Source organism: Gouania willdenowi, chromosome 21 (genome assembly GCF_900634775.1).
Source record: "Gouania willdenowi chromosome 21, fGouWil2.1, whole genome shotgun sequence".
NCBI classification, from domain to species: domain Eukaryota; kingdom Metazoa; phylum Chordata; class Actinopteri; order Blenniiformes; family Gobiesocidae; genus Gouania; species Gouania willdenowi.
The window spans coordinates 26,899,020-26,917,256 of NC_041064.1; the positions used below are offsets into that span (position 1 = coordinate 26,899,020).

Below are 18,237 nucleotides of genomic sequence, written 5' to 3' on the forward strand. Positions count from 1 at the left end.
TAGCTCAGGTGTTGGTCTCCATCTTTTAAAAGCTGTCGTTTTTCCTCAAAACAAAGTTTCTCTATCATCTCTAGCGCTGTCACCCGCCCACTAGTTAAAGAACGTAGCAGCAGCAGTCACGTGTCATCTATTCACTAATGTGCTGTGAACTTACGTATAGCATTTAGCATAGCGCAGTTACGTGCAAAGACAGCTCTCTACACTGCCTTTACTCGTAAATGGATGTCATATTGGGGACCTGACTGCGCATGCGCAAACATGTAAAATCACGCAATGGGAACGGAGGCAGAAGAGCGACGTGCCTTTGGGAGGGGGCGTGGCCTCCCTCTGCCTTACAGTGGAACGAAAAAAAAAAAAAGACTGTGCAGCTGTTCCAGGAAATAGCACTGTTTAGTAATTTGGGCTATGAAATGCACAAAATGCGGACACTTTCAAACTTATAGGTACTGTAGGCTATTGTAAATGGAAAAATAAATAATTTATAATTAAAAAAAAAAAGAAAAAAAAATATAATTAAATAATCAAAATATCAATTCACCCTTGGGTAGGCACTGCCTACCTTGCCTACCCTGACGGCACGTCACTGCATAGTAACATAATATAAATCTTGAAAAAGTCGATTTTATATAATACCTCCCCTATAAGGATGGATACTGAGTTGTGTGAAGATGTGAGCATGTAAATGGACTTGGTAAAAATGGACTTGATTTTATATAGTGCTTTATCACCACACTGAAGCAGTCTCAAAGCGCTTTACAAATCAGCTCATTCACCCAATCACTCTCACATTCACACACCAGTAGGACAGAACTGCCATGCAAGGCGCTAGTCGACCACATGTTTGTGTAGAAGGAGAACAACCAGGGCAATAGGACACACCCCTTAGGGGCACCGGTGCTGATGGTCAGGGGTTGGGACAAGAGGCCACTCATCCTAACCCTTTGTGTCCTTTCAGAAAGGAAGCTCCTAATCCAGAGGCATAAGGAAATGTCAATGTTTCATGTCCATGAGTTTACTACAGAGATTTACTGGGTCGATAGTGTTGAAGGCGGAGCTAAAATCAATGAACAGAACACAGGCGTAGGTGTGAAAGGACTCGAGATGGTGGAGTATCCTGTGAAGAGCCAGGTTGACTGCATCCTCTTCAGACCTATTGGCCCGATAAGCAAACTGTGAACTGTCCATTAGCGGCATGGTGATTTTTTTCAGGTGACAGAAAATGATGCGTTCAAATGATTTAATGAGGAGAGATGTGAGGGCAAAGGGCTGAAGAATTCTGAGTGTGAAGTGAACTCACCACTTTTTAGAAACCGTATAGAACGCTGATTTAGTCAACAGAGTCTCATTCTCAACTTGTCACATATTGATGATCGGTCAGGACCCTTTAGCGTCAGTATTAGACGCACGGGTAACCTTTAGGCATTCATTTTTGACGCTGAGGGTCCGTAACATGATTTTCAACGGGCTGACGTCAGCTTTTCAACGAGCTGGTTACGTGACCAGCTCGTAACACGTGACCTTGTGAAATTGCCTTATTTCAAGATAGATTGTGGCTTTAGAATTGTTTTGATAACATTGCTAGTGAGAAATGTACCCTTAACTTTCATAATATCCATTCGGTTTATGTAAACAATCTGTATTTTTTCCAGTACAATGGACATTCTTCTGTGGCTGCTATGTCAACCTGGACGCCAAAAACGGAAATCAAATATAGATAAAGATCCATTCACTGACAGAGTGGATGTTGAAAAGCGTTAACACCCAACACTGCTCACTATAAGACCAGGCATTATTGAGACAGTGCCTCGGGCTGGACGCCCAACGGATTAATGTGACCATGTACTTTGATCTTAAGGTCCTCAGTGGCTCACAATAAAACCCCTACTGGAAAAGAGATGAGGTCTCTATTGGTGTGTAGTTCAGTGTTTAATAGATGATCAGTCACCAGTTTAACGTTTTGTGTGAACTTGTTCAGACTTCGGTTTTCTTCATATTGGCATTCTTTATTTGTTTGACATTCATATCAAACTCTTTCTAGACCTCTGTTTGTGCCAGATCCGGGAACGTGAACAAGTTTTATACATACCCTTTAAAACTTCTCCCTAGGCTGAGGAGATTGATAGATATGTCATGTATTCATTATGCTTACTTTGAATATTCTGTTTCAGGTGACTCATCAGTCATCCATACTTCTTGAATAAAGATAGAGGAAGATAGTTACCTGTCTAACAATTAGACATGCCTGTCTATTAACGCAGGTCGAAGGGGCTTGCGACTGCATACAGGGGCTCTGCCTCAATGGTCTGGAATCTTGTGTCAACAGCTGCTGCAAGCGTTCCCACTGTCCTCTGGGGTCTCTTTGGCTAGCTAGTAGTTGCTTCAGTATCACTACCGAGGGGATTACCTTTAAGGCGGTGGAAGTGGCAAAGCTGATCTGCTTTGTGATCTCTTTGAATGAAGCCAGGAGTATGTGCACTTTCTCCAGCAAGATCCAGTTGTTTGCAGTCAGGATGGCTGGCAGGTCGTGGTCAGTCGCATAGACTGAGATAGCACTCTTTTACTCCAGCCGGCTTGCAGTGATATAAAACATGCTATTCCAGACAGTGGGCATATCTTTTATCAGTCTATGCTGCTCCATATATCTGTAGTGAAGCTAATAGCTTGTACCTTTTCTAGCTTTGTTGAAACCTGCCTCGTGACCTTCTTTTTGAGTGCAGTGACGGCCGTGTCCGTGAAATATTCGCGGCCTGGAACCTTGTATTTCGACACTGCTTGTGCCATAAAAAGCCGGAATCCCATGTTGTCAACAAAGGAGAGGGGCAGGACACAGGGCACAGTCATTTTGGTAATTTTCTCAGACATCTTGCTCCTTTCCATGGACTGAACTGACCAGGGTTTGCTGCTTTGCTCCACTCCCTTCCTCTTGCACGCAGCTGCCGCAGCCTCAAACTCTTGGCGCTCTGTTGGGTGTTTTTTTCTCAAATATTTAATCAGGTTTGTGGTATTGAAACTGCCCGCTTTAGTTCCACCTCTCACTGGGGTTGAACAACTTCATAATTTTAAAGGTCGACTTTATTAAGTAAACCCAGGAACACTGCTGCTTTGCCTACCGTGAGTCTGCGGTAACTGTTAAACCTCGAGGCGTTTAGACTTTGTTTGGGCTGTTTTTACGGTAGCTTCAACTTCCTTCACCGAAACCGGTGTTGTGCCAAAATCCAAATGTCCGCCGAGAAGCCGCAATGGTGGGAACTGTCGCAACAGCGGTCTTCCCCCGCTAACGGAGCCTCCGTCCTGCGCTGCTGATGTTTTCCACTACAGCTAACGTTAGCATGTATATTAACCGTAGTATCTGCCTACCAGCTTCAGTTTGAACACAAACAAGGAAGGAGCGAGAAACACTTGATGTTGTGCTGACTTGCCATGCAGGGGTATTAGGACCCTAGTTTGCTGTGTTGCACCGCCATCTTGGGCAAAAGTCAGGGATTCCACATCACGTGGACAGAGTCGCGAGACAACACGTAGACAGAGTCGCGAGACAACACTAAAGTCGACGAGTCAACAAGTCTGTCCAACCCCTACCTCTCACAACTTTCAGACTGCAAATCATATACGATGCTGCTATACTTGCTAGAGTTTATATAGTGAAGTATTTCTAAATCAACGACATTTTTCCATGTGTGTAGGGATGTTCGTTTGTTTTTCTGCAACATGAAAATGCGGCACTGCGATTGGTTCAGAGCAGCAACTCTGCCCGTCTCCCTTGTACTAGCACATTTCTCCTACATTCTTCAGGTATCCACTCACTGTCTAATAATCTGTTGAACAACCTTGTCAAAAAACTACTGCCACCTCTCTTACACACTTCCATATCTCCACAGGTATATCATCAGGACCAACTGCCTTTCCACTCCACATCCTCTTCAATGTCTGCCTCACATCTGCCATACTAATCTGTGTTACTTACTGCTCCACAAAAAAGGTGACCTCTTCTACTCTTCATTCTCTCGTTTTCCTCATTCATCAGCTCTTCAAAATATTTTTTCCATCTTCCCATTATACTTAGGGCCTCTATCAACACATTTCCAACTCTATCCTTAATCAGCCTAACCTGATGTGTGTCCTTTCCATTTTGTTCTCTCTGCCTCGCCAACCTGTTGAAATCAGTCACTCCTTTTTTACTATCCAACCAAGCATAAAAGTTATTATGTTCCCTTTGTTTGACCTTTGCCACGTCTATCTTCACCTTCACCGGTATCTTCTGATACTCTCTTTAGTCCAATCAGTGCCCCACTTCTTCTTAGCTAACATCTATCTCTGTATGCACTCCTGCACTTCCTTATTCCACCACCAAGTCTCCTTATCTACTTTCCTTCCAGATGAGACATTTACATCTATCCTACCTGTCTCCCTGATCACATTAGCTGTAGTTGTCCAGTCATCTGGAAGTACCTCCTGACCACCCAGAGCCTGTCTCAACTCCTTACTGAAAACAACACCACACTCTCTGCTCTGTCTTTGTCCGACTCATCCTACACACCACCACCTACACTCTGACCTAACCAGTGATGTGCCATGAGCACTAGGGTTGGGTAGGCAGGGCGTTCCAAATCGAGACCACCAATGTCAACACCAATGACAATCTCATATGTTTCCGCTGGCAAGTGTTAATTCAATTCAATTCAACTTTATTTGTATAGCACAATTTACAACAAAGTCATCTCAATGCGCTTATCAAAATATAAAATTCACAATAAAGAAAAAACCCAACAAGATCCACATGAGCAAGTATTTAGCCATCTAACAAAATCAACGTCGTAAAACATGATTAAAGAAACATAAACAATTATTTAATATAGCCTCCATACTCTCCCAACAAGATATATCTCATGACACGGCAGCACATCCGTTGTTTGTGTTGGAAACACAGAAACATGGAGAAAATGACAACAACTCAGAACAGCCTCATTGAGGCTCATCCACAAAGCCAATCCTTCCTTTTGTACCATTCACTGTAGAAAATACGAACAATTTTCTGACCTTACCTTTGCTGAAGGTCTGGTAGCTCAGGTGTTTCTCTCCCATCTTTTAAAAGCTGTCGTTTTTTCCTCAAAAGAAAGTTTTGCACCAGCGACCACATGATATCAATTCACTAATGCACTGTGAACTTAGATATAGCATTTAGCATAGCGGGGTTACGTCCGAAGGCAGCGTAGAGAGCTGCCTTTGGACATAAATGATTGTCATCTTGGGGAACTGACTGCACATGCGCAAACACATAAAAACACGCTATGGGAACAGAGGCAGAGCAGCAACGTGCCTTTGAGAAGGGGTGTGGCCTCCTCCTGCCTTACAGCGGTTAGGAAATAGCGATGTTTAGCGATGTTGGTTATGAAAAGCACAAAATGCTGACACTTTCAAACTTATAGGTATTGTAGGAAATTGGAAAATAAATAATTTATAATTATATTATAATTAAAACAAATAATCAAAATATCAATTCACCCTTGGGTAGGCACTGCCTACCTTGCCTACCCTGACTGCATGTCACTGCACCTACCACTAGTCTCCTCCATATCACATTGTCTATGCAAGATGTAGTCCACTTTTCTGCTCCAACCTCCGCTCTTGTAGGTCACTCTATGTTCTTGCCTCTCCTGGAAGAAGGTGCTCACAAGAGGCATTTCCATCTCTTTTGCAGTCTACCGTCTGTCCTTCTGCATTTCTATCCTGGATACCAAACCTGCCCATATTATCTCTTACGGTACATGCACCATGTCCACTTTATCATCTCTGGGGATACTCAGCATCACTTCATCTAACTCACGCTAGAATTTGTCCTTCTCTATTAGCTCACATCCTATCTGTGGCGTACAACTATTAACAACATTAACACCTTTAATTTCTAGCTTCAAACTCATCACTCTGTCAAACACTCTTTTCACCTCCAGAAACGTTGGAGCAAACTCCTCCTTCAAGATAGCTCCTACTCCATTTCTCTTCCTACTGTCTCAGGCCATGCACGAACAGCTTGAACCCTGCTCCTAAGCTCCTAGCCTTGCTACCTTTTCATCTGGTCTCCTGAACACACATAATTTCCAAATTCCTCATCTGCTTCAGTCCATACTCTCAGTCATAGACTCTTGCCGTTCATCTTCTCTTTCTGCCTACAAACACACCTGCCTCCTCTCCTTTTTCAACGAACAGTAGCTCAGTTTTCACTTTTACCCTCTAGGTTAACAGTACCTACGGTAGGAGTTCTTACTCCGTGCCTCAACCGATCCGGTATGGAAGTTTTTTGAGTGATTTGTATGTTTAGTTTGGTGTAGGTTTTTTGTCGGATGCCCTTTCTGACACAACCCTCTGAATTTATCGGGGCTTGGGAAGAGACTGGCTTGTACCCACTGTCCTCCTTACCAACATAGAAAACCAAAACCCTGATGTTTGTTAAATGCTAGTGCCTACTGTTTTAAGCGCTCTTTAATAATTCATAAAGCAAAATTAACTGGGAATTTAAAACCAATTTTGCTTTAGTATTCCTGAAATTCTTGTAACTTACGTGGTTTGTTGAAACCAAACACTTTATTAGCCCCACAAAAAAGAAATTTGGTCCAACAGCAATAACAGCTGATGAACAATACAAATTATAAACTGAAGAAAAGCTTATATATTTCAAATAAGATACGATAAGCTAAGATAAAATGAGTTAATATAAGATATGCTAAGCCAAGCTAAGTATAAATAATTTTAGTTAAATTAACAAAGAGGTGGGGCACTGCCTCGCCTGCATTCCCTGACCGCACATCACACTCTGACTTAGCCACTTGTTCCAAATATTAAATATACAATACACATAATGGAAAATAATTTATATAGAGTAGCGCAAGTTGAAAAACATAGCTCAATTTGAGTCTCCAAATTGCCAGAAGGAAAAAATGGTGTGTAAATGTGTCTTTGTTTTGAACCTGTGACAGACTGGCAGTACTGTCCAGTTCAGATGACCTGAGCTCTGACTAGATTATGGTGTGTGAGAAAGTCAGATTCATATTTTGGTCTACTTTTCAAGTCTTCTGGATGATATAGGTGTTGTTTTATTGAAACTTCACAACGTCTGCTTTAAACTACATTGTCTTAATTTTCCCACAGCCATAAACAAACTTAGAGGTACATGAGAAATGACCTTTTCACCTTTTGCTTCCTGACATTCTAATGTGCTTCTATGGAACACCATGGAAAAGTTGAAAGATATAACCTCTCTAACAAAAAAGTAAACTTCATTTTCACTATTCCATTATTTTAGAGTAATAAGGATTTCATTTTACTGATGCAGGGATAAGTGTGTCATTGAAAAACATTCAATTCAGGAGAAAACATAATCTTTTAGAATACTATTTTCTTTCCAGGTCAAACAATGAAACTAGAAAAAAAAGACTGAATGCAATAATGATAGTAAGAAGCAGATTGACTGTACATTAAAGAAAAACTCCAAAACATCCCCACACTGATATACTGACCTCTACTGGTCATTAAACCAAGTCACACTGATTTGAGTCAGTGACTTTCATATTTTTAACATTGTAAAAATCCTGTTTTTCAGTACATAGAAATTTAAATGTAGACATTTCAAAAATATTTAAATAATTTTTTAATTGTAAGGCTTACATTGTGTTATGACAAACGTTAACAAATGGAAAAGGAATAGCAGTGATGAATAGTTCATTTCTTGAGTAAGAGAGTAAGAATTGGTGGGTTTTCTGCAGTTTTAAAATGCACACACATATACATATATAAGTGAAAATAGGCATGCACGTACCTGACTGTGTCGAAGGGTCCTTGGGCAAGACACTGAACCCTAAGTTGCTCCCAGTGGTCGACAAGTGCCTTGCATGGCAGTCCTGTCCCACTGGTGTGTGAATGTGAGAGTGATTGGGTGAATGAGCTGATATGTAAAGCGCTTTGAGACTGCTTCAGTGTGGTGATAAAACACTATATAAAATCAAGTCCATTTAACACCTAACCTCACACAACCCTGCAGTGTGGTTGGATTTTAGTGTTCCATTCTCCATACGTTGCAGTTTGGGCAAACATAACCCTTGCTATGCACATCTTCGATTTGTTAAAACAATGTCAACAGTGACACGGGCTGATTAGAGTTGAGATAAACATGACAAGTTCATGCACCACATTCACTGAAGTACGTGACAGATGACACAATTTAAAATACAGATGTTTATTGTGTGTGTAGCATTTACTAAACTACAGAATGAGTCACTGTACTAATGTCTTACTGCAATGAAAGATGGATAATAACTGTTCCTATTTTATTTGTTTCAAATTTGTAAGTGTAAATGTCTCAAACTTCTTTTTAATTCACAAAGCTGAGTAACCTAAAAAGAAAGGCCTAGGTAAGAGAGGTGAACAAGAACACATTGGTCACTGAGCTGAAGCTCCGTTTTCCCCTGCAGAGATAGAGAAGCACCCAGAAGGTCAACCATTGCAATTACCCTTGACCAATCTGGCCTTTATGCTAGCGTGACCAGATGGAGGCCACCTTTCACGAAAATGCACCGATTTGGAGTTTGCCAAAACACACGTAAAAAAGTCACAGACCGAGAGCAACAAAACTCTCTGGTCTAATAAGCAATTGTAAATCACTTTGCTAACACCAACCATACTTTGGAGCATGGTGGTAGCAGCATCATGCTGTGGGAATGTTTCTTTCCTGCAGGTACTGGGATACTGCATAGAGAGTCAGATGAGGGACACCAACTAAGATAAGATATCCTTTATTGATCACCAATTGGAAAATTCAGGATTAGAGCGATTCTTTAAGAAAACTTGCTCAGACTATACGTAGATTAATTTATTTCATACAATTGCATAAATTAGTCAGCCCTTTCAGTACACTGACTAGGAACTGTGTTATTCATCATGGTTAGTGTGTCATTAGTCAGTTGTTTGGTTCAGTCCAAAAAAGAAACTTTTTACACTGTTTCATGCTTCAGTTACATGTTCAATTCTGCAGTAGCATCATTTAGCTTACTGGATGCAGATATTACACTGAAGTTACTAATACACATTGTATTACATGACTCTGTTAATGTTTACTGTACAAACTTTGTGCAACACTTCTTTCAAACAGATTTTATTTATTTTCGAGGGTCCACAAGGTTAGATTCTTTACAGAGTGAAATGAGGTCAGGCAGTTGATCCAGCTTGAAGCTTCTGGAACTAAATCTATCTGAAGGCCTATTGGTTTCAACTGGAAATTTTTACTTACCCTTAAAAATGAGGAAAGGTTATCCCAAGGTTAGTTTATGCATTATTGACAATCTGCAGCAATAGCAACACCTATAAGGCCAATGTATGGATAAGGCCTCTAGAATTGTTGAAAAAAGGCTTTAATGTAGGAATTGTGTGGGAGTAGCATAGTAGATAGATACAAATCTACATTTTCCTCTGCAGACTGCCTGAATATACTCAAAATAAATATATTCCACAAAGCAGCACGTTAACACATAGTGTAGCAGGCTCATAAGATATCAGTACTAAAGCAAAGTTTCATAGTGAACTGATTTTTCACAATTTTTCAAGTTATTGATTACATTAATCAATGTTGGTTTTGAACCCAGTGTAAACACAATCCGCCCCTTGCTTCGTTGTCAACCAATGCCAATCCGCCCATGACACCAATAAAGCGAGTTGCAGTAGCAGTAGAGACGTTTTTCCTTCACGTCTCCTTGACCTGAGTGCTCCACACCATCATGAAGCTGCTGCACTGTATGCTGTGTCTCTGTCTGGCCACTGCATTGGAACATATGGATGAGTAAGTTTACTTTAAATTTAAAACATAAAAAACAAGACACATTAAAACAAAAACAAAACACACGCAGACTCTCAGCTCTGTTCATCACTGTGTAATACCTAAATATATTTCTAAATAGTCGGTGATGTTGTATGGAATTATTATAGTCCTAATTGTACTTTAATGTCTTAGAAACAATTGCACTTTTCTTGCTTTTTTTGTTGTTGTTGCAATTTTAGTTTGCATTAGGGCTTGCCCATGTCAAAGAAGGATTGTGACTCTAGTGGAAATTAATTTTGTCATTCAAAATATCAACAATTGCATTGTCCTACATATCAGATTACATGTTAATGCTGATAGTTACAATCCCTAACTGACATATCAGTGATTTAATTTTGACTAGTCAGAATAGAATTTTACATATCTTGAGTTGTATTTATGATCTCTTTAATGTAATAACATTTGTAGATATCAACAATTGACAATTTCCACTAGTGAGAATTGAATTGTTATTAATTCACATTGTAACTAATTATAATAGGATTGTAGATGAAATACAATAGCAACTAGTCAAAATAAAGCATACTAATAAAGCAGACGCTTTGCAGGATCACAGACACTATGCCTCGGACTGATTTATATTTTAACACCTCAACCGGCCCTGCGTCCTCCCTCCCTCCCCGCAAGCTATTAGGGAGCGAGTGAAGCGCTTACAAGAGGCTGCACGCACGCACCCCCCAGCGGCCGGCAATCCTTTCTTTGTTTCCACCCTGTGATTCTGGTTCTGATTATCCCCCTCAAACCTTCAGCACAACACACACTTGTCCACACTTTAAAGCTCACTGGTACTGTACTGATGACGACTAATGCACGCTCATCATTTTTGTATGCAGGAATGTAAGAAGTTAATAAAATCCCGCTTTACACACAAACAAACATTGATCTGTCATTAGTATAAGGGGAAAAATGATTTTAACTGTGGGTTGGACAGAAAAATGCATCCGATCCACACACTGAAATAATATTATCAAATCAACCTGTTACATTGTTCTTTAATGAAGGTGTTTTAAACTAAGTGTACTTTATCATTTTCGCAGATTTTTATAACATTTACAAGCATTAGGAAAACATCATGTTGAAATGATTTCAGGACAGCCAAAAAAATTACTTCATGGCTTCAGACTGCTTTCAGCAACACTTACACGCATTGGGTCGCTTTATGCACGGTGGGCGTGTCAGGAGCTTTGATGGGAGAATATGCGCAGGAGATATGGGCATAAATGCAGGCGCATAAAAAAAACGTTTCAGTGCAGGCTGAAGAATAGGGCCCATTGAGCGACCTTATATGGCTTCAATAGACAATTGTTTACTGTAGTTTTATATTTTCTGGTGATTTTAGTTAACGGTATTCCTTTTTATTCTCCTGAGTAGATGTTTTTTGTTTCATATAAAACTCTAAATCCGGCCCACCAGAGCATGCCAACTAAGGCACAACAATGATGAAGTTGCACCTTTTTTCATGAAAAGAATTCTGGACATTTTGTGTTCCACTTGAGCTAGTTAATGACCTGTGAACTAAAATGTGGTAACCATCCCTGTTTTACTGTGTCTGAATCTTTGCCATGTCTGTGGGAAGAGCTTCTAAAATATCGTACTATTGAGTGAACAATGACAAAAATAAGAATTATTTGTATACTGGTAGTAATGCACCATGCACTTTTAAAGTTTTCCATTTTAATTTTTTTTTTTTTCACTTTTGCCTAATTTCCGATTTGTTTATTCACTGCCTGCTGAATTAAACTTTGTCTTTCTTACTTCATAACCAGGCCAGATCCTCATCAGAAACATGATCACAATAATCATCAATCAACACAAAGCATTGCTCTTTCACCTATACAAACGAACCCTGCAGATAATCCTGATCCCTGTGACGGCCTTGAAATGGACGCTGTTGCACTGAATGAAGAGGGAGTTCCATACTTTTTCAAAGGTGAACCTGAGGACATTGACATTTTGGATATGGTTTATGAAAGGAACATGCTGTCATGTTTGAAATTATTACACTTTTTCCCATAGTTCCAAAATATGAATTGGTCCACCCTCTGTGCTGCTTGTTTCCAAACAGGTGACTACGTGTTCAAAGGCTTTGGAGGCCAAGCAAAAATGATCAACAAGTCCTTCCCTGAAGTGGATAACCATCACCAAATGGATCATATAGATGCAGCTTTCCGCATGCATCATGACGATGACCCCACCCATAACAACATCTTCTTCATCTTGGTATGTTTGAGGACAAGTACAAGTGCAGTAAGATGGTCAAAGATGGAAAATGGTCTTGGCTTCCATTTTCCATCTTTGATGGAGAGGATTCATCCTAGACAAACGTCAGAGTCACTCAGCAGTCATTTTATTACAGGATGACATGGTGTACAGCTACTACCAGTACAAGTTAGAGGAAGGTTACCCCAAGAACATCTCTGAGGTTTTCCCTGGAATTCCCGACCACCTGGATGCAGCTGTGGAGTGTCCCAAGCCAGAGTGTGATGAACACTCAGTAATTTTCTTCAAGGGTAAGAATACTTCTGTACACCTAAGAAACATCAGTGGATGTTGAAAGAGGAAATTCGTTTGTCCCCATAGGACACGATAGCTACCACTTCAACGTTAAAACTAAGGCTGTGGAGAAGAAGAAGTTTGAGTCAATGCCAAACTGCACATCTGCTTTTCGCTTCATGGAGCACTACTACTGCTTCCACGGACACATGTTCTCAAAGTTTGATCCGAAGACTGGCGAGGTGCACGGTAAACAGCCCAAAGATGTCAGAGACTACTTCATGAGATGCTCCAGTAAGTGAATAAACAGTCTCTCCTGAAGTGTTCAAAATCAGACACACGTGAAGTTTTTTTGGACTCAAATAGTCAAAAAAGTAGAATTGTTGAGCAAAACAATGTTTTGATGAAAGAACAAAAAACCTGCTTCAACAAGGCCTACAGTATTCACACGTTCTTGCTTTTTTAAATACTTGGAAAAACATGTTCTGAGGTCTGTTTGAGTCTGCTTTCTGATTTAAATTCTTGTGTTAAAGTCATAGAACTTTAATTAATTCGTAATCTGAAAATCTTGTAAGTATTGAGCATTAAATGCATGGCATCAAACAAGTGCAAAAAAGCACAGCAAATCGCACAAGAGCTAAATCGGTTGCAATGGTAGATCGAGACAAATACTTCATAATATTCACAACAAAAAAGTCTTGATTTTTAACATCTGATGTGCATTTTGTGTTTCTTTAGAGCAAGTGACAATTTGTTGTTCGTTTATTAACTCTATAATTGTAATAGGGTCTTTGTAGAAGTAACCACTCCCAGAAATACAAGTTAAAAGTATGACCCCAGTTTTCTAAATACACTTAATTAAAGTGAACGTTTATAATGATCGATTTGTATTAAAAAGTATTAAAGTGGAAAATCTGAATGTAACCTTTTAAACTGATTTTATCATTTATCACCAACCCAAACTTTTTTATTACAGGAAACATTTCTGGTATGAAACCATTAGGCCTAATCTGTGCTTTTTTAATTAACAAAAAATTTTTACTGAATCATTAACCAAATGAATGACTAGAGTTAACAGCAAGACACAGTAAAATTATTTCTGATGCAGACAGGTAACCATTGAATTTACTTTAAATCCCACAGCTGTGCTTGTTTTGAAATTAAAATCAGTGAAATACCTGAGACGCTGTTTAAAGTGTAACTAAACTCCAAATGTGTGCGTTTGTGAGGTTTACGTGGGAAATGTGTGTGCCTGCACAGTAGAGCTGTCACTGTGCAGATCTGTGACTGAGTGTGTCTTACTGCGTCAGATGTCAGCAGAGAGCAGGGGTTTAGTTACTCTTTAACGAAGAGTTTTGTTTGCCAATCAGGTGAAGGAAGCAATCACACAGAGAGAGAGCGCTGCAGCCGCGTTCACCTTGATGCCGTCACATCAGACCAAGCAGGACATATGTATGCCTTCAGAGGTGAGATATAACACTGACAGTTTGCGATAGCTCTTTTATTTTTGTGTGTGTGTTTTTTTGTCGCTTTATATCGTCTGGTTGACATTTTATTCATGCTATCTTTTCTATATGTTGTTTTTTTCATTTATTTATGTATATTGTACAATTTATGTCCATGGTACATCATTATCTACTCACAACTCCATTCAGATGGAGGTTAATGTCAGATATAGCACCAATTGCAGGATATGGTTAATGGCCCCTATTTTGGTCACCTAAAGCGCAGCGTTTTGATCACATCGCCTGATTTCTCAGAGTACCATTTTGCCACCATACACTGTTGTAGACGTAACCCTAAAAACCAATTGTAGTATAGAGATTTTGCAGCGCAGTCCAGTTGGTGGAGCACGGTGCACTATGTACTATGATAAGGAATTTGAAAAAAAACTTTGCTTCAAGAAAGGCGTTTTACATTGCAGGCAGGGTCTGATGCAGATTACAGACAAAATTAACTTTGGTATAAAAGCATGAATATATATAGATATTTTCTAAGGGCCACTATTTTGGGAAAAAGGCATTGGCCACTCAAAAATTCAATATGGCGGCCATTTTTCAAGATGGCCACCATTGCTATTGTTTATTATATAACCAAAAAATGCTCAGATCTGGTCAAACAAGGTGTCAGCTGAAAGGTCTGGTCCTCTCAAGGCCTCGGAAGTTTGGTGTTTTCCTGTACCAGGGGTAATCTCAGAGGAGTATGAGCAAGAGGGAGCAACTTTGATACTGCTTTCTCCCATTGACCGAGGCAACCCCTGGTGCAGGAAAACACCAAACTTCCACGGCCTTGAGAGGCCGTGGAAGTTTGCCTCCTCTTACAAGCTCATGTCAGACTTGGGTGGACCTGACCTTTCCACAGACACCTTGTTTGGCCAGATCCAAGCATCTTTTGGTTATATAATAACCATTGAATAGCAATCCATCTTGAAAAATGGTCGCCATGTTGATTTTTTGAGTGGCCTTAGAGAGTATCTGTGCCAAATTTCTTGCTTTTATACGAAAGTGAATCTACTGCACAACCTGCATAAACAGATTTTAAAACATCCACCTTTTTTACCGAACAGAGGGCTGGTAGTGCATTGTATGCTTGTGCCACTTGTTGGCATTGCCCTGCCGTGTCCAACTAAGCTTCACGCACATCGGATGTAGACATGAATGATGTGCAACTTACACGGCACAGAGATGCATAGACCCTGCAGGGAGACATTATTGCGAGAAAATGGAATCAGCGAACATTTCTCCAACCCAAGCTGCACTCCTCAAAATTGGGCCCAATGTTTCGAAAATCCTTGAGAGAGTCTAATTATTCAACATCATCATTATCACTATTATCATTACCATCATTACAAACATCACCATTACCTATTTTATCCTATTACCATCACCATTATCACTATCACATCATCATATCTATCATCACATCATAATAAATCTGAGAAATTCAGCTAAATACACCTTAAATATTTTGATATGATTTTTTTCTTTCCAATATTAACATACTAATGGGGTTTCATTGTTCTACAGGACACTATTTCCTCCAAAAAGATAAAGATGGTGTGCTAAAGGCAGACACCATCGAGCACGCTTTCAAAGAGCTGCACAGCGATGTGGAAGCTGTGTTCTCACATGACGATCATCTTTACATGATCAAGGTATGCTTATGCTGCTGAAGCTACTGCACAAACAGAAACACATTTATTCTGATCCCATGCTCGCCTTGTTCCTTTTCAAATCAGGATGACAACGTGTTTGCGTACACAGTTGGGGAAAACCACACCCTTCTGGACGGTTATCCCAAACCCCTGAAAGAGGAGCTGGGTATTGAGGGTCACATTGATGCTGCCTTTGTCTGCGAGGATCATCAGCATGTTCATATTATCAAAGGTGGGAATCACAGTGGGACAGCTTACACTGAATTTCCGATTTACATAACCCTATCCGCTACCAGAAAGAGGCCATAGAAATGACTGCATTCAGGAGAAATATGAAACAGACGCTGCACAGATTGAGAAAAAAAACTTTAAAAGACAATAGACGTTTTCTAGTTTCAGGAATGTCCCTCATTCCACTTCTCATCGTTATTGACTCAGTTTAACCCTTTTCTGTAAACATTTTACACACTTGTTTGCTAAAGCAACGTTTAAAGCCGATTTTAAGTGAATATCTGCAGCAGATACCACAGCACACTTTTGCAGGTGTGGAGAAACACATTTCTCCATGATTAATCAGGAAGGATAAACACAGGTGTTAATTATACAGTACAAGTCTAATAAAAAAAGGTTTCAAAGAGTGAAGCATGTATAAGAAATAGAGAATTGAGAGGAAAGCACAAGTGTAAAGAGTCACAATTGGAGCCAACTTCTTCACTCGGAGCAGAGAATCACTGAGAACCGTTTAACTCACATGCACGGTGCACTGCATCCGCGTCGTACAGCGAATAACCTTAACTTCGCTTTTTTCTGAAGGGGTTCTGACTGCATGCGCTCGAGGCTGCAAACAAAGCGTGTTCCAGCCTATCCGCGCGCGCTGACATCTCCAGGTGTTTGGACACCTTTGGGTGACGTGGCGGTGAATGTAATTTATGAGGATAGAGATAAGTTGCTAGATCCAAAAGTACATGCATAATAACAAAAAAATATATTTTTTATTTATTTATTTAAAATAAACTTTAAACAGAAAGAGTACCAAAACCCTGAGGTTATGCCTGATGTGCGTCAAGGCTAGAAATTCCTGGTGCTGGTGCCCAGTCTATACTATAAAATCTCCAAAGCACAATTTATGCTATGCTAACTACCTACTTACTACTCACTATACCTCTCTATTTGTAATTATGGGGAGGAATGGGGCCAACTGTGGTGGTTTGTGAAGGAACAAGCCACCAAAACATCACAAAACCACTATTCTCAGCTGAAAATAAGTTGTTTTGGGGTTCAGTTATCATACTCTAATTATGAGATAGAGCCCTGCTCTCAAAACAAACTAAATAAAATATTTTTGAAAATAAATTAAGTACAAAACATTAATTTAGCAGTACAAACTAAAAAGCTGATCTAGAGTTATTGTACCTGCTTTTAAATTGTTTGGGGTTGATAATACACATTATTGTGTCTTCATGTAAATCAGAGGTGTCAAAGCCATTTTAGTTCAAGGGCCAAATACGGACCAGTTTGATCTCAAGCGGATCGCAGATTTTAGGTGAAAAAAAGAGAGAACATTATTGTGCTCTAGTTTTCAATAGCAGTACCTGCAGCTTCTTTACTTCAAAAACTCTTGCTTTTGTAACCATTTGTTTAATATACAGAACTTTTGTAGAAATATTTGTGAGAAATTGTAAAATTATGAAAAGTTGAGAGTTCTTTCTGCAATTTGCAAAATCAGAATCAGAATCAGCTTTATTGGCCAGGTACAGTTTAGAACAATACGAGGAATTTGACTTGGTAGTGAAAAGAATCAACACACCGGAGCACCTGGTTATTTTTCTGGAAATTAGCATTTTTAAAGTGATGTTTAAAATTATAATTACATTCGAGTCATGGTTACATTTTAAGGAAAATGTTTTTGATTACAAATTCCAGGAACAATGTAAGGAAGATATAATGAAAACAGTTAGCTCTCAGTATAATTTGATAACATCTCTGGTCAGAAAATTGTTGAGAAAACATTTGCCAATGGAAATTTTTGGAAAACAATTGGCTGAAACTGAACCAAAGTTCATGCCTTTATTACAAAGTGAACAATTGTTATTAACTACACCAATTTCAATGACATATTACAAAAAATTCAATGATTTACTGAGAGTATTTACATTTTAATAAATGCAAACCAAATCAATAGCCCTCCTATGTTGTTTCAGGTCAGCACATCTACAATGTGGACATGAAGGCCAGCCCTCGAGCTGCAACTGGCAAGGGCAAGCTTCTCCTCCTTAGCAAGGTCAACGCTGCCATGTGCGGTCCCGAAGGACTCAAAGTCATTGTGGGGAACAATTACTACCGCTATAACAGCACTATGCTATTTGTGGCTGGCAGGGCCCTGCCTGAGCAGCACCGAGTTTCCCAGGAATTGTTTGGCTGTGACCACTGAGAAGGAAAAAAGGGATTTTTTTTCACATACAAGATAAAACACCAGCTCAGACAACACCAGGCTGGATGTGACTTCAACGTGATAAATACTCTCCTATAGGGTTTACATTTAAATGGCGTGACCCTGTGCAACATGAGCTGCCAACGATGTAAAGAAAAAAAGATTAGGTAAAAGCCAAATTTGACACGCTACTGTGAATAAAACAACTGTGCCAAACCAGTAGCTGACCAGTTTTTTGTCTTCTATATAAAAAAATTATCCAATTGGTTGATTAAGTGGATTTCTATGTTTATTTTA

General features: G+C 39.6%; 1 protein-coding gene across 1 annotated transcript; it reads left to right on the forward strand.

The window, feature by feature from the left end:
• Nucleotides 1-11,611: 11,611 nt before the first annotated feature.
• hpxa (hemopexin a) lies at nucleotides 11,612-17,950 on the forward strand (the record flags this gene model as incomplete). The annotated part of the gene is made up of 8 exons (XM_028435872.1): nucleotides 11,612-11,792; nucleotides 11,928-12,082; nucleotides 12,219-12,372; nucleotides 12,443-12,649; nucleotides 13,726-13,821; nucleotides 15,382-15,509; nucleotides 15,594-15,741; nucleotides 17,711-17,950. Coding segments are annotated over 8 exons (1,299 nt in total), but the record flags the coding sequence as incomplete, so codon positions are not given.
• Nucleotides 17,951-18,237: the final 287 nt, after the last annotated feature.